The sequence below is a fragment of the Phycomyces blakesleeanus genome, assembly GCF_001638985.1.
Source record: "Phycomyces blakesleeanus NRRL 1555(-) unplaced genomic scaffold PHYBLscaffold_23, whole genome shotgun sequence".
Taxonomy (NCBI): Eukaryota; Fungi; Mucoromycota; class Mucoromycetes; order Mucorales; family Phycomycetaceae; genus Phycomyces; species Phycomyces blakesleeanus.
The window spans coordinates 210,187-231,595 of NW_017265156.1; the positions used below are offsets into that span (position 1 = coordinate 210,187).

General features: G+C 38.2%; 3 protein-coding genes across 3 annotated transcripts; all 3 read right to left on the bottom strand.

Annotated features, from left to right (window-relative positions):
• Positions 1–547: 547 nt before the first annotated feature.
• Positions 548–3,278, bottom strand: PHYBLDRAFT_135989 (hypothetical protein). Its single transcript, XM_018429758.1, has 4 exons — positions 3,053–3,278; positions 2,368–2,916; positions 1,582–2,131; positions 548–1,507 (listed from the first exon to the last, which is right to left on the bottom strand). Exons 1-4 carry the CDS (start codon positions 3,169–3,171, stop codon positions 818–820), a joined length of 1,908 nt encoding a protein of 635 aa, XP_018286916.1. The 5' UTR covers positions 3,172–3,278; the 3' UTR covers positions 548–817.
• Positions 3,279–3,906: 628 nt separating this feature from the next.
• PHYBLDRAFT_95993 (hypothetical protein) lies at positions 3,907–9,879 on the bottom strand (the record flags this gene model as incomplete). Its single annotated transcript, XM_018443940.1, has 12 exons — positions 3,907–4,117; positions 4,196–4,282; positions 4,339–4,448; positions 4,745–4,837; positions 4,928–5,711; positions 5,829–8,006; positions 8,124–8,371; positions 8,458–8,650; positions 8,749–8,879; positions 8,976–9,251; positions 9,351–9,385; positions 9,636–9,879. Coding segments are annotated over 12 exons (4,590 nt in total), but the record flags the coding sequence as incomplete, so codon positions are not given.
• Positions 9,880–15,295: 5,416 nt separating this feature from the next.
• PHYBLDRAFT_135995 (hypothetical protein) lies at positions 15,296–18,020 on the bottom strand. Its single transcript, XM_018429759.1, has 8 exons — positions 17,824–18,020; positions 17,647–17,762; positions 17,130–17,501; positions 16,943–17,014; positions 16,660–16,862; positions 16,264–16,553; positions 15,855–16,166; positions 15,296–15,735 (listed from the first exon to the last, which is right to left on the bottom strand). The coding sequence occupies exons 1-8, from the start codon at positions 17,964–17,966 to the stop codon at positions 15,429–15,431; spliced, it is 1,815 nt and encodes a 604-aa protein (XP_018286918.1). The 5' UTR covers positions 17,967–18,020; the 3' UTR covers positions 15,296–15,428.
• Between the last annotated feature and the right edge of the window lie 3,389 nt (positions 18,021–21,409).

The window sequence follows — 21,409 nt, forward strand, 5'->3', positions numbered from 1 at the left end:
CTTTCAAACAAAATAGCAACACAATTTAGTCGGCGAATAAACTAATTAATACTCCTAAATAAACTTGGCTTTTGAAAGTGAAAAATAAAACCGCATACACATACATACTGTTCAAAAAGTAAATTTGAAAGTATTAAAATAAAGCAGGGTTTTCTGCAAGAGTATACATCTTTAACAAATCAATGGATCAATCAGTAGAAGATCCCAATTAAAAGTGCCTTTGACTCTTTATATGCTATATATCCATACGAATTTTGCTTGGGAGAATCACATGTATTGAGTTTTTTTTTGTTTTTATTAAAGTTTTAATTTTTTTTTGTTTTTTATTTTTGGCTTGAGTGAGTGACTGATCCCTCCCCTTTCCTTCCCTTTCCCCTTATCTCCCTTGATATCAGATTGATCTTATTTGTAATGGTCCTTTTGTTAGACAGTTTGATTGACGTACAATAGATAAAGCTCTCTGTTTCAACTCTAGATCTTCTATAGAGTTAGACTATATATCTGTATTGTTTTACAAAAAAAAAGCAAGAAATATATACAAATGTTTAGATAACTCTACCTGATAGAGTGAATTCAATGTACCTTGTTTGATTTATTATTGATTGATATTATAGTTTTCTTATTTTATTTTATTTTATTTAAAAAGAAAATAATAATAGTAGCAAGAGAGAATGGAATGTATACGTTACATAAAAATTTTCATTTTATACAAAGCCTCCCTCATTTTTTTTGCTGAAAAAAAGGTGGCCTTCATGTCTTTTCATATAGATATGTATATGATTTTATATATCTTTTTTGGTTTTTGTTTTTTTTTGGTTTACTTCTTAAGATCACCAATGATAGCATAAGGAGCGTACTTTTGCACAACATCGGCCTTGTGCATCATGTTGAACTCCTCGGTGGCATCACGTCCGGCATAGATCATTATGGCCTTCTTGCCTCCAGGGTGATCGGCCAAAAAGTCTGTCACGTTCAAAACCTGACCGTTTACAACTACCCAGCAGTCTTCGGCTGTGCTATGCTTGGCAACGTCCTCAAGGGTATAGCCTTCAACCTTCTTGGGCTCACCCTTGGTCTCGGCAGCCTTTTCTGCAACAGGTGCCGGTGGTTGTGCTTGAGAAGTGCTTGAGGGTGCTGCAATCTGAGAACCCTGCTGACCACCAGCAACACCGGCGGCTCCGGGCCATGCAATATCGAGCAAGATGCGGTTGGGCTGGCTCTGGTTTACTGTGAGGTTGATTCCAAGTCCACCAGCTCCGAGGTGACCGGCAATGGCACCAAGACGCTGTTGGGCTACCTGGCCAGAGTTGACCAGCTGGGAGAAGAGGTAACGGGATGCGGTCTGGCCAGCAACACGTCCAAAGACAACGCAACCAAGTAGAGATGAACCACCGAGACGGTTGGCACCATGGACACCGCCGCACATTTCACCGGCAGCAAAGAGACCAGGCACAGAGCCACCCTGAGTACTCTTGATCTCAGCAGTAGGAGTGATTTCAACACCACCCTAAGAAAGAAAGAAAGAAAATAAATAAATAAATAAATAAAAATTTTCTCATCTTCATTTTCATTCAGACCTACCATGGTGTAATGAAGTACAGGCTGCATGTGGGCAACATAAAAGTAATCGGACATCTTGATAGGAACGTTTTGGAAGAAACGCTTGCCCCAGGGATCCTTGTTCTTGCCAGCAGCAATAGCATTGTAAGTCTCAAAGGTCTCTTCAAGCTTGGCAGGGGTGATGCCCATGTTCTTGGCCAAGGCAGCACCGTTCTCAAACTTCTCCATCAGACCACGGCCGGCGTAGTGGCGACAATGCCATTCGATTTCCTTGGACGCAGCGGTGTTGAGCACAAGGCGGATAGGGAACTTGTTCTTCCACATCTCGCCTGTCACGTAGTCACGGTGGCCAAGCTCGTCGCAGAAACGATCGCCATCAGCATTGAGCAAGAGACCACCACAGCCACGAAGAGCCTCGGCAGCCAAGAACTTGACCTTGGCATCAGGTTCCTTGGGGTCTACGAGACCAGTGGGGTGGACCTGGACCTTTTCGAGATCAATGGTGTTGCCACCAGCCAAGGCAGCCATCTTGATACCATCACCAGTGCAGTGATCACCGTTAGTGGTAGACCTGACAATTGAAAAAAAGAAGGGTCAGGATCTAATACACGTACACGTACACGCAAACACAAACACATGTAGATGTACAGACACAGACACACATGTACACATGTACACAAACACACAAAGAACATTATATAAATATATATATATATATATCTACATACATGTCCTCATGTAATGGGTATATGAATGTATGTATAGATGTATAGATGTATAGATGAACGTTAAATAAAGTTTACTTACAGATCAAACAGTTCAGGACGATATTGACGGAGAAGAGAATCCTCTCCAAAGTCAGCAGCATAACCACCAGTAGCAAGAATGACTGGTCCATACTCCTTGTAAACAGTACCATCGGCGCCCTTGCCGACAAGGACGTACTCGACACCAATGACAGAGTTCTTCTCGTCACGGATGAGCTTCTCGACCTTTGCGCGCTTGATGATCTTTGCACGATCGGGGGACTTCTCGGCAAGTTCTTCAAAGCCTTCCATAAGGGCGTAGGTGATGGTCATACCAGGGAACTGTTCCTTGCCACGATGAGTGCGGGGAAATGTGTGACCACCAAGACGCGATACAAGCGAAAGGTCCAATTCGAACTTGTCCTGGAGCCATTCGACAGCTGAGCTGGACCGGCCGGTGAGAACCTCGATAAGGTCAGGGCGAGCAAGATCGCGAGCAGACTTGAGAGTATCCTGGTAGAACTGCTCAACAGAGTCCTTGATTTCATGGGAAATCTGGGTACGTGTCAAGGCACCGTTGATACCTGACGTAGCCTTGGTGGAGTTTCCACTATATATATTTATAGGAAATTATAGTGTATTCAATTGTAAGTGACACGAACAGTGGGTAAGACCGGGGATTGCATATAATATATATATATATTTTATATTTTATCTATTATCTATTTATATTAAAATAACCATACCCAAAGAAAGGGTTCTTGTCAAGCAACAAGACATTTCCACCTTGCTCTACGACAGTGTGTGCAGCTGCGAGACCGGAAAGACCTCCACCAACAACGATGATTTGGTTTTGAAGAGACATGATAAGAAGATTTTAGAGTGGGGAAATTTCTCTTTAAAAAAAATAATAAAGAAGAAGAAGAAGAAGAAAACCAAAAGACAAGGTAAAAAAAATTAAAGAAAAAGGACAATGTAAGAAGTTTTTACGGTTGCAAAAAAACATGCCTTATTTTATGCACTTCCAAAAAGACGCCTTTGGTGACGCAAAGTTAAAAAAAAAAAAAAAAAGTCAGGTGGTACTTTTTTCTGGGGAAATCTTCCCACTCATGTGTATCTCTCACACGGCCCACATGCCACAGTGGCTTTGGTCTGGGTGTCTATAAAAGACGCGTTTGATAGAAGCACAAGGACCATGCATTATAGACGTTTTTTTTAGGTGTTTCTGTGTATGTCTTTCTCTGTGCGTGTGCGTGTAGAGTCACAGTACATAATAGTAAAAAAAATAGAGAGAGAGAGAGAGAGAGAGCAATTGGATCTTGTTGATTTTCTTTTTTTTACAGATAGAATACAGGACAGGCAAATATAATATAAGATAATATATATGTATGTATGTGTGGGTGTAGGATTTGACCTAAGCTTAGAGAGCATAAAGAAGAAATAAAAATAGAGAGAGAGATGATTTGGTGGGATAGTGTGGAGTAAAGCAGAGTAGTGTGGAATGGAATAGAATGGGGATAAGATATATAAATATGGAAACTTAAGAAAAGAGCTTAGATACTATAGTATTGTTAATGGAGGTTATAGTGGGGACTGTAGAGGAGGGGTCAAGTTTAGCCATCCAGTCGATCATATCATTCTTAGATGTTGCTTGTAAGATATAGGCATTGTTTGTTGTGTAGAGGGCATATATATGACTGCGATGTACCACATTTTCCATGTCGCGACTGTTGCTGACACGAACCGAGGAAATATTGATAACACCCTGCTCGTCCGTTTCGGATTGGTTCGAATAGATGTAGATGTACGGCCTAAATTGTGTGTGTTTGTATTTGTATTTGTATTTGTATTCAAATTCTGTCACTTGCACAAGATCCATATAAGCTTACCTTCGCATCACAAACCAGCGTTTAACCCACTTGTTATTCAGGGGGTCTTCTTGATAGGTCATAAAGCCTTTCTTGGCAACCGTGTCACTTGTAGATAAATAAATAAATAAATGTATTTTAAATAAAATAGATGTAAAACTTACGTCTCTACCACTAGCTTGACTTCAGCAAGTAATTTGTATGAAACCTTGCACAAATCCTGTCTTTCCATGTCATGAAGACCTGGAACTGGTGGATCTTGACTAAGGACGATCTAAAATGATAATGATAATTGTAATTGTAATTGTAATGATAATGATAATGTAGTAGTAAAATAATAATAATAATAATAATAATAATAATAATAATAGGAATATAACATATTTATTTTATTTATTTTAATAAATCACAAAACGTACGATTCAATTTTATTTTTTATTTTAAAATAAAATAAAATAATAGTAAATATATATAAATATATATAAATATATATAGAGTATTAGTTGCTGCTGAGTCATAAGAAATACACACATCCCAATCCCCCCTCCCCCTCTTTTTTTTGTTACTTACTTCTTGATGGGTACCCATCTTATGTGTCCACAGGTCGAGAACCTTGTGCAATAGCTGGGCCTGTGCATCAGTAGGAACATCAGAACCGTCCTTCTGCTGGGACTGGCGTAAACCAGGTTCGCTTTCTTTTTTGGTCATCGAACCATGACTGGTCTGTGACCGCGCCGCGCGTAGAGTCAATACCTGAGACGTAAAAACATTGTCCTCCTTACGCCTAATACGTTCACAAATCTGTCGGTAATCATTGACAAGCGAGACTCCACGCGGCCTCCACGCCCCAAGACACTCATCACCCTTGATAGGACGAGCACCCGTATTCAACCGCCACAGCTGGCTAACACGTCGAGTCATTGGTGGCCGAAGATGAACTTGGAACATCCCACTGCATTTGGTGAGGTGCTTACTGGATCCCAGCAACTTTCGCAGCCGGGAGGCGCCAGTTGCATCCCGACCTTGTACCTGAACAGCAATGTCCATACTAAACTGGATTGGCTTGGAGCACTTTTCGGCCTCTACTTCCCACTTCAACTGCAGCAATATTCGACTATTAGTAGGTGTCAATCGATTTAGGAACGTACAGTCGTGCTGTGAACTGTCCCATGCACCTTGACTACATAGTTGGCTCGTGCCATCTGACTTGTATGACACCTTTTGCCTAACCGACAGTTTGATCTGTACATCTTCGTGAGCTGGCGAGGATATAATTCGACCCTTGTCATCCAGGCACCGCACACGCCCAATGGATGCCTTGGATATTCTATTCCATGCAAACTGTTTTCCGGAAGAATGGGACAGTGTGATGGATATGCGACGCTGGAGCCCTTGGCGAAGTCCAAAGGTACCCTTGTCAAGTGTGTTTTGAGAGACGACCTGGACTGGCATATAAGAACCATTGGGTGTCAATTCACACACCTGAACCCACGCAACAATATCATGTCGCTCAGATGCCAACAGCTCTTCTTCTGGTCTATTCGGCGCAGGGAAAGGATGCAAATTTGAATGCGAATGCGAATGTGAATTAAGATGAGGGTTAAGATGATGATTAGGAACTGTGAGAGTGTCTGAGGTAGGAAAGTGATTAGACCGAACAGAGAGCTGGTCTACGAGCGATGGTTGAACAGAAAGCTGTTTTACAGATTGGAGGTATTCGAGCGATGGCTTTTCTCGCTCATCATCCCATCGTTCGTGTTGAGAAAGCACTCGAGGCTGTGCTGTGCCGTAGATTTCAAAGGACACCATAGAGTGCATAAATAGATCGAGAACTCTTTCGGTCACCGTCATCGATATCTTCTGACTGTAGTCTAGCACAATCGAACCATTCTCAAACCCACTGGCAGGGTCTGTTGCAAACAGTTTTTCGGCACTTGAGTAGGCCGGAATACCTCCCAATGATGACAATCTGAATTGAACATGTACCTGCGAGAACTCGCTCTCACTCAGTCCACTGAGCTCCAACATCCGGATTTCAAACAATATGCGCTGATTGATTTGTATTTTGCTCTCACTGGCTTTGAGCGGGTTTTCTTCTTCTCTTTCTCTTTCTCCTCCCGCTTCTTTATCTAAATCCCGCTCCAATGCACTTAACTCTGCCATTGGGGAGATTAAGACTCGTAACTTTCCTTTGACTCTGCCTGTCGAACGACAGACGACTTCCACACAGCTCTCATAGGGTTGGTGAAGAGCTAGATTTCGCACAGACACAGAGGCACTGCCGATAAAGCAGTACTTGGGACATGGGTTTTCGTAAAAGATATCTTCCACATTCAGGTGCTTACAATAGTTGGGCTTATCAATAAACTTGTACAGCTCTTGCATCTTGTGCAATCTTTGCTTCAATCGGCCAAGTGACCAAAAGTACATGGTCTGGTGCTTACGATCAATTACCCGCACGCCAATGCATGGCTTTTGTGATGATGTGAGCGATTTGTCTTCATCTGTGTTGAATTCATTGAAGCCCGAGGTTGGCTCCCAGCTTGACACCGGGCTCGAGAACTGGCCTTCTTCGATGATTGCAAACTGATACGTCACACGTTTGTTCATCTCGCGAGCGTAGATATTGGCCTCCTTGAGCATCATGGCGTGTGTCAAGACACTTTCGGCCATGGTCACGTACCGCAGTTTCTTCCATCGTTCAAGAACGCCCTTTAATAAAGCTGTCTGCGCGTCTGTGTAGATTGGAATGATACCTGAAGGGTAGCGTAAGGACATTCGTTTGATTTCGGCCTCAAAGTGTTTTTTTTGTGAGCGCATCTCCTTTTCAAACTCGTCTTTCATTCTCTGCTTCTCCTCAATTTCGGTGTAATCGATCGGTGACTCGGTGTACACACTCTCACGTCGGTTGTCGATGACCACTGAAGCTGTTGCTACTGAACAAATTGCCGAGTCTTTCCCAGTCGAGGCGTCGTCATCGTCGTTGAGTAAGTCGGTCCTACTCTCGCACCGAATTTTGCGTATGTTGCGTGCACGGGCGATCTCGTCATAAAGCTTTTCCAACTCATCATCATTAACGCCCGTAAAGCTCATGTCGGGAGAGTAGTAGTTTTTCATGGCTTCCAGACGAGCATCGCTCCAATCCATCGGCTCAGATCCCATCAGGCTCGCACTATCGGTGGGTGAGCATGGTCGCTCGCCTTCATCATCGAGTAGTGTGCAAGGCGAGGACGTACCGCCAGCTCTATTCCGTTCATGGACAATCTTTTGCAGATCTCGCTCGCGCCGGACTTCTTCGGGATGGTTGAACCGAAAGATGTGAAACCCACCAAGAATGATGCGGTAACCGCTTTTTAGCCGTTTTGGCTCTTCAATGCGGAGTCCGTTGACCATGGTAACTGATTTCGGGTTCGGGTGAACGGTGACAGTCCCGTTGGTGTTTACAAACGTACAGTGATCGTCTTGAATATTGGAACCTGTGAGTCGTATGTCGCCTGGCGCCTTGCTCTCATTGCGCCCTACACGTGTTGTGCCTGGCTTGAGCTGATACATCAGACACTCAGACATCAAAGGATCTTCATTGAGGTTTACGAGATGAGGAACTTTCTTGGGTGCATACACACCCACCGTATTGCGATGGACAGCAATACCCAGTTCTTCTAGCGTGTTCTCGCGCTCCTTCTGGATTTCTTCTGTCTTTTTCAGCTTCTCCTCCCAGGTTTCGTTGAGATCGGCCAACAGCCTCTCGGAACTCTGGAGCTGATCAAGGATTTGTTTTTGGGTTACTTTTTTCGTTACTCCTTGACTGTCAACTATCTCAAACTCTTGAGTACTCAGAGACATCGATTCGACCAAGGCTGCAGGAACATTTGTGGTAGTTATGACGCTATTTGCTGTACTACTGTTGCTTCTAGTTCCATTTGGCTGTTTGAAGGCACTGGCGGCAGACAGCTGTTCGACTACATCAGGAGCATAAACCCTCAAACGAGTTCGCAAGTTCTCCAATTCGTCTTTAAGTTCTCGGATCATCTTTGCATTTGGATCTTCGTTAACAACAGCCTTGTTCTGAATCTTCTTTGCTTGGTCTGCGTATCGAAGCGTACTTAAGGTTTCATCATAATCTGCTGGGGCAATGGCTGCTATCATGGCTGTTTTTGAATTACCACCAAGTGAATCCTTGAGAAGCCAAGTGAGGACCTATTTTTTTATTTGAAAAAATTAAGACTTTGTTATACCAAAAAAGAAAGAAGAAAAGTGAATTGTAGCTATAAAGCAATACTTACAGAATCACGATATGGAATAAACACTTCTTTGAGCTTCTTCCCTTTTCTGGCATCGTTAATAGATTGCTCTGCCAATCCTGAGATAACTTTTCCGAGAGTAGTAAGAGAGCGATTGATGTTTGCACCTTCCTTGAGACGAGCACCGGTTGCACCCGTACTATTTGCGCGCTCACTTCCGGCAAGATCTACCAAACTGGGGGTAAAATTCATAAGAACGAAATTATTTATTTATTCATTTAAAAATATTAAAGAAGTAAATTGTTATTATCGTTATTCTAGTTCATTTATTACCTGATTCTTGCGACTTTCTCGTTTTCTTGACCACTAGTTTCATCGATTCGTTTTTGGGTCAAAAAGACAGTAAAGATTGCGTGTGATCTAGAGGAGGTTTCGTTCATATTGGTCGCAGCCACCGTTCTTGCCTTTACAAAAACAAATCAAAACAAAACAAAAAAGTTAGACATGTTTTTATATATATTTATGTATGTATATAAGAAAAAACTTTGGTGTCATCTTACCTTGTTACCTTCGTCCATAAGGTCATTGATGTTTTCAAAAGATGTGACAGCCAGGCGAGAGAGATCTTCGACATACGGTCCTGTGCTCGGATGTTCTCTGACCTTTAAGTTTCCTTTCATCTTTGGACTGAGAAGATCTCGAACTTTTTCGTTGTAGATTTCAATATATGACACTTCTGCGCGGTAAGTGACATCAGGATCTTTGTTATTCTGGATACGATTGAATAGCTCTAAGCAGGTACGTGGAATGATACCCTTGTCTTCTCCATATCCCATCTAGGTCAGAAAGTATGTATATATTAGCGTGTATATATATATATATATGTGTGTGTGTGTATGTGTGACTGAATTAGATTTACGTGAAAATTTCATTACCATGGAGTATGATTTTCCTGATCCTGTTTGACCATCTAAAATAAGCAGCTCGAATTCAATAACGAAATACATACAAAAGATCATAATAAAATCCAGCACTTTATCCTATCCTATTCTATTCTTGTTCTTTCTTTGCTCCTTCTGACTTTTCTTGTACATATTTTTTGTTTTGTTTTGTTTTAATATAACGTTCTGTCTTTTATTTATTTATTATATATATATATGCATGTCTGTCTATCCATTGATATGTAAGCTGCTCAAGCTTATCAGGCTCACTAAACTTACATGCAAAAATACAGCAATTGTAGCCACCAAATGCATGGTCTAGTAACTCTTCTCCTAGATCATTGTAGACCTTTTGCTGGTCGGCATAAGTCGGATCGGATTTGTCGGCTGACCAGTAAGACTTGTCAAACGTAAAGGCTTTTATATCCTCAGAGTCTTTTCCGGTACGTTGATCGCTCGGTCGACTGATGATCGTCTGATCGCCCTCCATGCGAATCAAGCCCTCAGCACCACGTGCGATTTCTACACAAAGTACATGAGTATTTCTTTTTTTTTTGTTTCTTTGATTTTTATTTGATTGGTGTCTTGATATATATATATGTGTGTGTGTGTGCGGGTGCGGGTGGGTGTTCCGGTTTACCTCTACTGTTAAGAGGACGACATCGCACGACTACTTTGATATTGCCTCCGCTCATGGCGCTGGATGTGAATGAAGTGTTTGTGAGAATTTGATGCGGAGAATCCATGTCATTCATTATCATTATTGTATACTTCAAATGTTACCTTTGGAATGATGGCGTCTGAGTAGGACGTTGCTACAGTTGTCTGTCGTAGGACTTATATATATATATATTTATATATAAATATATATATAAAAATATATTTATATGTATATGTATATAGGTATGTATATATGTATGCGTATATGTATATTGTATATCGAATGTATCTAGCTGGTGTTGGTTCGTTCTGTAGGGTTGAGGTTGTTGTGTCTTGGTGTAGGCTGAGCTGGATGTAGAGTATTTCAAGTTAAAGGTAGAAAAGGAGTGTCTTCTTGTCACACAAGTGTCTGCAAGAAATAAATAAATAAATAAAATAATGTAAAAAGAAGAGGAAAGAAAAGAAACGATTAAAGAAGAGGCAAAAGAGCAAACACCAAGTTAACTCTGAGTTGAAAAAATCCAAAATGACCAAAAAAGAAACTCCAGTTGAACACGCCCCTTTCTTTTACACACACACACACACACACACTTAAACACACTTAAACACGCTTACACATATACATGCTTGTAGATAATCCCTTTAGAATCTCATATGCCCGCTTGACACTACATATTACTATCCTCTTTATTTTCTCACTATAAAATGAAATAAAGGGTGCTTTCATTGATTTTATGTTCATAATGTGCTTTAGTTTTGGATGCGTCGCCCTGGGAGGGGTGATTTAGACCTACAGTGTGCTTTTGTAGGCCGCACCCTCGTCTAAAAAAAGGGTTTCTAACCAGTTATGTATCGGAACCAATAAGTTTTACGTTGATGATACTACCAAGATAAATTTAATATCAATACAAGTATCCTTACTCACTATTAATTCTTGGGAACTTAATCTACACAAATATAGCACTGGGTTTAATTACTCGACATAATTAAACCTACTTTTCCTTTCCTTTCTCTACTTCTTCCTCTTCTTCTTCCTCTTCCTCCTTTCAATTTTGGAACGAATGGATGAGTATATATGATTCCCTGTCAGCGCTTGTTTATTTATAGACTATACTATCTATGTGAATACAAGGTGCGTGTTCTTTATATTTTGTAGTATGTTGCAATATTATATGGTTTTAATACCAGGTGGTTTTCTCGTCTTGGAGAGGGACAGTGTATATCTAGACATGCAAAAAATGCTAGTATACATAAAACCAACGCCTAAATTCTGAACTCAATACTTGCTCGATCACAAATAACATACTCGCAGGGAAGAATTCCGCAACCTAAACCCTAAAATTACGGATCTTATATACACGCAGCAGGTCTGGGCATTTATATCAGTATTATTCTTTTGGCTTGAAAGCTTGTTTACAAGAGAGCCTTTCTTATCATCATGTTATTTAAAAATAATTGAATATCAAACTTCTTACTGTCATAAAGGCTGTTTTTCGAATCAATATTTTTAGAAATATAATTAAGTATCATTTTTTTTATTGGGGGATTTTTAGGTTATGAATGTGGTAATAATTCAGAATTAGATATCATTATATAAATATAGATATTTATCAAGTAGAATATGATTAAGAGACTTTAGTACACAGGTTCTCAAGAGTAATGATGACACTTCCAAAAAAAAATTAAAATCAATATAATTGTTCTTAGCATTGCTTTTGTCTCTGTAAAAACTAAAGTAGGCACTTAAGATTATATATACAGATAGATAGGTTTATTGGTAATATAAATGGTACCTATATTCTGTAAAGAGTACATTCGAAAGAATATAGTAAGTATCCCAGAAGTAGTAGTATATACGACGTCACCAACAGGTGAGCAACAAACGGTGAAAACTTCCCGAGATCAGTTGCTTTATCTGATTTGTTTGTTTAGAAAATTTGGATATTTATTTTAGCTTTGAGGAATTCGTTGTTTAAGTACACAATTAGCTTTAATAGGTAGACAGAGAATTAAAGCTGTCTTAAAACCTCAAACCTTACCCTCAAATCCAGCAATCTTACGGAGACGACGTTTCCCGGTGGGGCATGACGTTTCTATCTAACCGGACTAATCGACGTGACTACCTGTCCGGGGCCCGGTGTCTTTCTCTAATCCTTCAGGGCAAAATGGTGTGTCCTGAAATTCATACAATATATTCATTGTATGCCTTAGCTTCACTACTTTGTCCCCACACTTTGTGTTTATCTATATCTCCCCAGGAAACTAACTCTCATTCCTGTGAGAGTTACATTCGGTATTTTGGTAGCTTAATAATGGAATACTGTCGCATACGAAAAACAAATCCTGTATATTCAATTAATAGCCCTGAATTGAGACTTGACAATAAAGAAAAAACAATTAGTTACAAATATACTATATCAATAGCCAGCTGTGCAGAAGATCATAAGGAGTTGTTGTCATTAAAGAGTGCCGCGATCTTGCTTGATATTTTGCTATTTATTGGCCCTCTTACGCATATATATTACCAGAGGCTGAAAGCACCAGCTGGTAATTAATCTACACGCACCCTTTTTTGCAAAGCACAAAAGAAACTCTTTATGAATATTTTGTAATCTGGCTGATATTAATTATTATTGTGGTATACACACCACAATTGAGTGAAGAACAGACCCCACAACCAAACACTGGTTCCTTCTTGCTAATGAACCTGGCAAGTTAACAATCTCCGGAACTGTTACACACCAGGCACACGTACACTACACACTCATACAGTGCAAACCAACCATTACACAACAGGGATTCGAATTACAGGGATTCGAATAGTAGCAGATATAAACAATATTATTTTGTCTCTTTAATAAATAACACTCTCACAGTATCTACTTTTCCCATTATTGAGATACTAACCCATAAACAACCCCGAATACCTCAATTATAATACAAATAAATCCTTAGGGACCAGATAGAGTTATTAAATGCTGGCAAAAAGATCACGATTTGTGTTACAATAATAAAAATGTCGTCTCCCTAAAATTAGCGAAAGACAAGCTAAAAGGGTGTAAAGTTTCCTTGAGACATGTTCACTCGAGTGTAATAAATCAAAAGTCGATCACAATTTTTGTTATTTTTTTTCATTTTCTTGAAGCATTATCAAAACATTCTTTTCTCTGTAAACCTACCAGAGCCTCATAAACAAATAAACTAAAAACTCAAAATGACTCCACCACTCACTGGCACCGTAAACCCTAAAAAACGAAAGTGAGATGCATTCATGAGAGGCCGATTATAGATCAGTAGGAAAAGGAGACTACCCAGGAAGAAATCTCTAAAGCCTTTGAAATTTCTAGGAGTAATTTTAGAAATGGTGTAAGATTCTTCCGAGATAAAGGTGGTTCCAGGCCCTTGGCATGTCTAGGAAGGGAACCAAAGGTTACATAGAGAACCTAATCTGTCATGGTGCGCTCATTTCGTAGAGGGCTCTTCGTGTCAATTGGGGTCCAGCATCAGAGATTAGTAGCTGTGAGAATCTAAATTTTCTTGATCCAGTACTTTCTTCCCTGATATGAAAACCTGTCCAGAAATAATGTCAGGCATTTTTTATTCAAAGAGGATGGCCCACCATGCAATATCGTATAAGAAAGAGAGATGCCTTGTAGATAGCTTTGCCTTTTACCCTGCTCAGCGCCCGGATCTAAATTCTATTGAACATACTTGGGCTCACCTTACAAAGAAACTTTACAATAATAGAGAAAAATGAACGAACTTGGAAGAACCTGAAGCAGTGATCCACAAGACATGGTTGAAATAACATTTCAAATTCTGGAAAATTTGGTGAGCAGTATGCCAGATAAGACTTAAAGAAGTAATCACCAATTGTGATGACACAATTCACTACTATAGCTTCATACTCTTTCTCTTATATATATACTGAACTATGCTTTCTCGAAGTTTTGCTTTATTCTGAGCACATTATATTATCAACATTATTTAAAAGAAAATATCGTCCATAATAGAGAACCCGTTGGGATGTGATATTTTCAAAGACTGCTAAAAAAAAATTATTAGTGAAACCCAGTCAAAAAAAAAGAAAAACTCAACCACAGTTGATGAAAACATAAGTACTGTGACAAACATAAGAGAGATACATCTTAATAAACTTGACTTTCCAAGACTTTTTCTCTTAAGTAGATATATAGAGACGACTCTTGACTATATTATGTTTATGTTTGAAGGTGAAGAAACAAGCTCAATTCTTAATAAAAACTTGGTGAGGAAATGGCCTCCCTCAGTAACATTTTACATCTTTTCATTGGAATTTCAATCGCCGCGTAAAGCAAAAGTGAGTGAAAATTTAGAATTTTCACTCGACAACGGGTTCTCTAATATGCTTGAAAAATTATTTTGAAAATTGGGAAACCGGCCCATGACCTATTAAACTCGAGTGTATGTATCGATACTGCTCCCATCAGGCTTAAGTATTCATTTGGTTGGTTTTAATACAAAACAAAAAAAAATAGGTGTGCAAAAGTCTTGGGTGTAAAAAATAAAAAGAGAATTGTTGATCGATTATAGGATATTATATGAATAGAGTAACCGTATTTACACCATTGGCATGCAATATAAAGGAGCCGTAATTAGTTTCTTATTCTTTTTTCATAAGCTAAAAAATTATATATACATATATTAGCATCTTTATGATAATATCTATAGTTCAGAGGCAGTGATATAAAGAGCCTCGAAATATAATATCCAATAATCCAATATAGAATATTCTTGTTATTTTTATTGTAATAGGGTGTGTGTGCTTTCTTTTTGTTTTGCTAAACTAAGCTTATGCGTGTATGGTGTACAAGTAATATGATTCTAATGTTAATAATAATAAGTTTAACGCCGGAGTAAAGAGGGGTGTATTTAATGTAATAGATTGAGACATGCTACTCATATATCTATAGTAAATTTCAACAACCCTGAATTTTATCCTACTGTCGTAAATATATATATATATATACATTTATCTATACATATCACAAAAGAGAAGTCTAGAATATTTAGTGCTGAAGACACTAGTCTACTTTCCTAAATACTAGCACGTTCTTAGGCTATTATCTCTTTCAATATAGCATGGTATAAAATAATGTAGTATTGTTGATGATCATTTGAGTCCTTGAAGATTTGAGGGAACATTAAAAAAGAAGCTTGTGAGATCTATATCATATCAAATATTTATCAAAGCTCCAAATCTCGTGTAGTCTTAAATTGGTTTTCTAATTTGTTCATTTGGTCAATGTGTGTGTTTGTTTATATTGTATATTTGTATTTATATAAAAAAATGTGTATAAGTGAGTGTAAGTATGAGTGTGAGTGTGAGTGATGATAATTCAACACAAATGAAATATGCTATTTTTACAAGGTTTAAGCAGTCTCTTCTTCTGACTCATCCGAATGTCCACTAAAGTTAAATAGCGAACGGTCGTCAAACCAGGTCTTGATGACACCAGACTTGATATTTCTCATATCAAACAAGACACGTTTACGCCATGAAGCATCCTTCTCCTTTGGAGCCAAACTGTCAAATCTGTGGCTGTCAAAGTCTTCAAAGACGGAAGGTCCGTTCTCATTCACAAAATTGGTGATGTGATCTGACAATTGGTCACGCATCGTTCTAAGGTGAGCAGCAGCATCCGGGTTATTGATACTCATGATCAATGGTGACAAAGATCTATAGACAATAATAATACATGAAAAGAGAACAAATGAGTTTTTGTTGGAATTTTAACTTGAAATTCTAGCCTTTTGTGCGCAATCCTATTTTTAGAAGATTCTTCAAAGTTAACTTACTTATACATATCCAAACCGCTTTCCAACAGGCGTACACCAGCATACTGTAAGAAGGGCTGGATAAGCCAGAAAGCAATAGAAAATCCGATACTTGAAGCCAGAGTCTGGTTCGTCTTGTAGTAAAGGTATGCAAACAAAAGTAAAGAGTAGAAACCGTAAAGGGTTGGAGCAACCACAAGCACCACCAACACCTTCCAGGTTGCCAATACATCGCGTGCAGCAATCTTCACACTTGAGCCAGCAAGAGCCTCCTTTTGTTTCTTTGCGCTAATGATTGATGAAACTAATACGATTGGAGAATTGACCAAAAGACTAATATATACATGTGCGAATATTAATCAATAAACCTCCTTTTCTCTCTCTCTCTTTCTTTGGGTGTAAGATCATTTTCACCATTATCCAAACTTACGCTGGGAAACCAACCACAGACAACAAAAGTAACATAAGAATACGTTTTGTCAATAGACCAGCGGCCGAAATGGTTGGTGTAGAAGTACGTTCTACTTGGTGATCGCGCAAGCCAAAGTATTTAAGTGTGTTGTTGTAAGCCTTGACCTTGTCAGCAATTTCAACTAGACGGGGATCGTTTTCAAAATGCTTATATCCCAACAAGAAGCGACGATTAAGCTCAACCACTTGATCAATTCGTAGCTTGTGGTGAGCTACAGGCTTGTAAAGACGACGAGCTGCTGCAATGATCTATTGAGCACACACACACACATATATACAGTTAGACCGCTGTTGTTTAACCTTGTTTTGTTACTGTTACTGTTGTTTCTTTTTGTATATTCATCATTTTGCTCACCAAAAGAGTATCGTAGCTTGGGGCGTTGACGGTTACACTTTTAAGACCGTCATAGCCAGCTCCAATAAGAGTAGCAATTGCCTCTCGCTTGGCAAGTCCTCCTTGCTTGTATTTTTGTACTAATTCAGGATCAATAGTGATTGGAGCTCCGTAAGAAACAACAGCACGCGATCTGAAGCGATGAGGGTGGAAATAATTTAAGCCTAGATGATGACAATATATATATTTGTAAGTAATCAACTAGATAACGAAGTAACCAAATAAATAAATAAAAAATACTCACCAACTGGAACAATCTTAACATCCAGTCCCTCCTTCTCTGCCATGGCACCCAAGGCCATAATGGCAAAACCAGCTAAAAAATAATAATAATTAAATACCACACAAATATTATATATATATATATATATCAGTTTTTTTATTTAAAAAAAATTGCATCATTTACTGCTTTTTTCTTTTCTTTGTCTTACCTTTGATGGGAAGCATTTCGGAGCGGTCATGACTACCACCTTCGGGAAAAATTACAATACATTTTCCCTCCTCCAGGCGATCATGAACCTTTTCAAATAAAACACCTTGATCGATGTGAGGAATCACCTTGAATTGAGCACCCTTCTTAAGGATCTCGATGGCTTCCTCATTCAAAGGAGCCTTGAGTTTCAATTCAGTGTCCGAAACAACCTCTGAAACCTCTAGCTTGATGGTCTTGCTGATCGACAAGAGATCACGGAAGTGGACTTGCTGTGTAAAGCTGGTATTGGTACCAGTGATCCGTTGGGTTCCGTTGGCAGTCAATGTACCGTCACCCTTTACGGCTAAATCTTGAGGACGAATGACGGGAACTAAGAGATTAAAGTTATGGGTTAGGATAAGCTGGCTCTTATAGTTCTCGCAAACACAATTTACATTCGTTATATTCTTATTATTTTTGTTTTTATTTTATCTTTAAGAGGAAGAGAAGAATTATTTTTTTTTTGCTTTACTTACTTGCATGAAGTGCGCGTGCACCAGCACCAATGATCTTACGTTTGAATGACGACTTGGCCATAAGAGGTGCGAATTGGCGAGGGTTCGAAATGATCACCATGCCAGGATCGAGGAATCTATTGAGTACTTGGTTTAATAACTTTTGTTTCGTTGCTTGCTTTAAATCGTTTGGCTTACTGATTGGCATGAGGTGCGACAATGAAGATGCAGGGATCGTCTTTGGGTACTTGGTGAACACCGCTAACCTTGATTTCTCGGAAGAAAATGGTGGTAATGACTTTGAAGGCAGCCTTGACACCTTGATATGAGTCAAACTCCATTTTTTTTCGAAAGTATGAAAGAAATAAAAAAAACTGTTGTAAAGAAGAGCACACAAAAAAAACAGGAAAGTTAAAGATCTTAACAAAAGAAGCAAAGGTCCTATTTAAGGCTGATTGTTTTATCACTTTCACATGCTGTACAAGCGTGAAATGAAATGGCGACATGGCAGGTCCAAAAATGATAATTACGTGTGTAACATAGTTATATGACATGTTTGTCAATGCTATTTTTTGCTAATGAGCAGATCATTGGCTGGCTCCATACTTTTCTTTTGAAAAGTAATTTATTGAGAATTTCCTTTCTTTGAAGTGTTATTTAATTCAATAGTATATTTACCATTCCTCCCGTATTCTTTTTGTCATATTGTGGCTGTGTGCGTTTTTTTTATGTATATGCGATAACCAACAGGCATAGTGAAGAAATTGGGTATTTTCTGTTGCCACATAGATTGAATTTGACTCTCATCATGAATACAAAGTCCGAAAATTGACAAACTTCGTCATCCCACACGTTTTATTTTGCAGTGCTTTCATTCTCACATTTATCACCAATATTGCAACGTGGTATTTGTGTGAAAAATCTAGCAGTAATGCCAGAACAGACTTCAATTAAAGAATCCCGTGTCTTGTACCGTATAGTATCGAAAACACATCATGTACTGATTTATAGGCTTGCATCTCTTGTTTTATTGGGAGTTTCAAAAGGAAGTATACAATACACATATTGACCGCAGCTGGGCATATTATTATTCAATACCACATATTCTCCAATATAATGCCCAAAACCAAATAGCAATTGGAGTAAAAGCCAAGAATATATATGTCTAATATTAAGCCGTCAGCTCGTTTCCTTATACCTCGTTTATTTTTGTAGGCGTTACACTGGGAGTACACATCCTACATTTTCACAAGGTTTTATATGATCATTATCGTTTCTGGAATTATCATCTGAAGAAAATGTGCACTGACCAAGCAAAATGGTAAACTTCTTTTTTAAAGTAAGAAATAATCATTTCTTAAAATAACTTTACCCTCATTACTACCACTACCACTACCACTACTACCACTACTAGTAGCAATATTATTAATATGCATCTTCCGGCAAAATTCACGAGCAATACCTCGATCATCAGGCTAATAATCTGGTTCTTCTTCTTATTATATGTTTTATTCGATTAAAGGAAGAATGTCTATTTTCTAAAAAAAATTGATTCTATACTCCAGCTTTTTCTCCTTTTATCTTCCCACCTCAAAAAGGCTGATATTCATGTTTGGCTTCCGTATTACTTCCCCCCTAATGTCTGCTTTAATTGATAAAGCTGATTAGGCACAGCATGAATAGAGCTACATGCTACGAGTATGCTCGTTTTTCTATTTTAACTTTTAGTACCAAAATAATAAGCAAAACAAGGTTGATTTGTAAATATCATCAGGGTCAAGGATAAAGGACCTGTACATGTGGAATATTCACATCGAATGCTTACAAACCAAAACACAATCAGAAACACGGTTACATATTTACTACTTGGTATTCAAATGGATAAATAATTATTCAGGTGTCTTGTCATTCCATTTGTAACACGGACACAAATCTAAACATCCCATCCCAATCCGGATCTTATCCTGTACAGGAAACAGTCCTCATAACACCATTTGCACTAGCAAGTCATTAAGAGAAGCTTTTCGAATTCTGATGGCAGATTTACGGATCGGATCATTTATTCAGTGACCAAGGTGACCACATTAGAGTCTCGTACGTTGATTTAATGTACTCTAGCAGCTTCTTTCTTTTTCTTTTCTTTTTCTATACTGTAAAGAAGATGAAAGGTACAATTTGTAAACCAGTATTTATGGTGAAAAAGAAGAGTTGACTTTTCTTTCTTTCTTTTAAAGAAATGCTTTTGTTGAATTGCAGAAAGTCATCTGTTACTCTATAGATGAGTGTTTCAATTTCTCCGTTATCTTGTGCTATTTTTTTTTGTGTAGTAAGCATCTGCATAATACGTTTCACTCAGGATCACAATTAATACACCAAGTCAATCAGAAATATCAATTTTGCGCTATTATTCTTTTCTTGATCTTACATTGTCTCATATTATCATACGGAAAACACTCGAACCATTAAACACACATTGTTTCTGATAGCTGATGTGTCGCTTATTCATAATTTTCTTTACTCACACCAAGCATACTTTAACCGTGAGATTTACTGCCAAAACGTACAAACAAAACCTTGATTTATCACATCTTTTAAACAGTGTTATTGTTATTGTTATTATTCCTTATACAGTAAGTTTAAATCTATCATTTCAATTAAGATACCACCAAGGAGAAGAAATGCGTGTTTAAGGGTGTATTTTGCAAGAATATCCTACTAATATAGTCTTTTTTTCTTCTTTACCATAGTGTAGTGTATACAATTTATATTAATAAAACGAAATCTCATAGTAAAAATGACTCCCTATTACACCTTTACATGGGATCAAGACAAATACTTTGTTATTTATTTTATGAAAATCATCTTTTTATTTTCGTTCGGACAAAAAATGGTGGGCTGGGCTCTTTGTAGAATCAAGTTTTCTTTATTCCGGAAAACATCTCACATTGTAAAATTGACGCCATTTCTGTCTGCAATCACTTCGATTTCAATCTTGTCTATGTCGAAACACACCTTTTTTTTTATAATCAACTCTTCTTGATCCTTATATCTATCATAAGGTTTAAAGGTGATGTTGAAAATTGCAACTTGATCAACTTTTTTTTGAGAATAAGATACTTGTGGACTGGCTTATTGTTATCCTATACATGCAAAGTTGCTAAATTGTTTCTTTCTATTCACATAAACGCCTTTGAATAAAGTGTACATATACTTGGAAGTACCCCTTCTTTCATACATATAGCGTAATATTTTTTTTGTCTTTGTACTGTTTGTGTGGAGTTGTCAGTTCAAAAAGACCAAAACTTTAAGCAATATTATTGGATTAAAGCTTTTTTTTTTAAAAAAAAAAGGGGGGGGGGGGGGGGAGGATCAAAATATGTGATCTTGCAGAGCAAGGCTCAAACAACTTTCTTTAGCCGGTTCTCATTTTTTTTGTAATTGCATTGATGATGGGGTAGCTAAACTATGCAATATTATTAATACTATTAATAAATTATAGCACCTTAGAAGTGTTCTGCACAGTTGATTACACTTTTACTTATTTTCTTTAATATTATATAAATACAGTAATTCTGCCTTAGAAAACGTCTTCATTTAGGCATTACAACATGTGCCTTGAACAATGTCATTCAAACATTGTCCAAGTCTCATGAATACATGGTGCCGATGTATACATAGATTATTCATGACTCTCAAAATTGTAGCTTGGCTGGCGATGAATCTTTGGAAGAGCCCTGAATAAGCAAGGGCTTATTATGCAAGCTGTACGACATGGTAAAAAAAA

Excerpts from the sequence above, each read along its gene's own strand:
- PHYBLDRAFT_135989 (XM_018429758.1), bottom strand. The coding sequence starts at position 3,171 with ATGTCTCTTCAAAACCAAATCATCGTTGTTGGTGGAGGTCTTTCCGGT. Across the intron at positions 2,132-2,367 it reads CGTCCTGAACTGTTTGATCT|GTCTACCACTAACGGTGATC; the intron begins GTAAGTAAACTT and ends TTCAATTGTCAG. Across the intron at positions 1,508-1,581 it reads CTGTACTTCATTACACCATG|GGTGGTGTTGAAATCACTCC; the intron begins GTAGGTCTGAAT and ends TTTCTTTCTTAG.
- PHYBLDRAFT_135995 (XM_018429759.1), bottom strand. The coding sequence starts at position 17,966 with ATGGAGTTTGACTCATATCAAGGTGTCAAGGCTGCCTTCAAAGTCATT. Across the intron at positions 17,502-17,646 it reads TGCACGCGCACTTCATGCAA|TTCCCGTCATTCGTCCTCAA; the intron begins GTAAGTAAAGCA and ends TTAATCTCTTAG. Across the intron at positions 16,863-16,942 it reads TGTTAAGATTGTTCCAGTTG|GCTTAAATTATTTCCACCCT; the intron begins GTGAGTATTTTT and ends GTCATCATCTAG.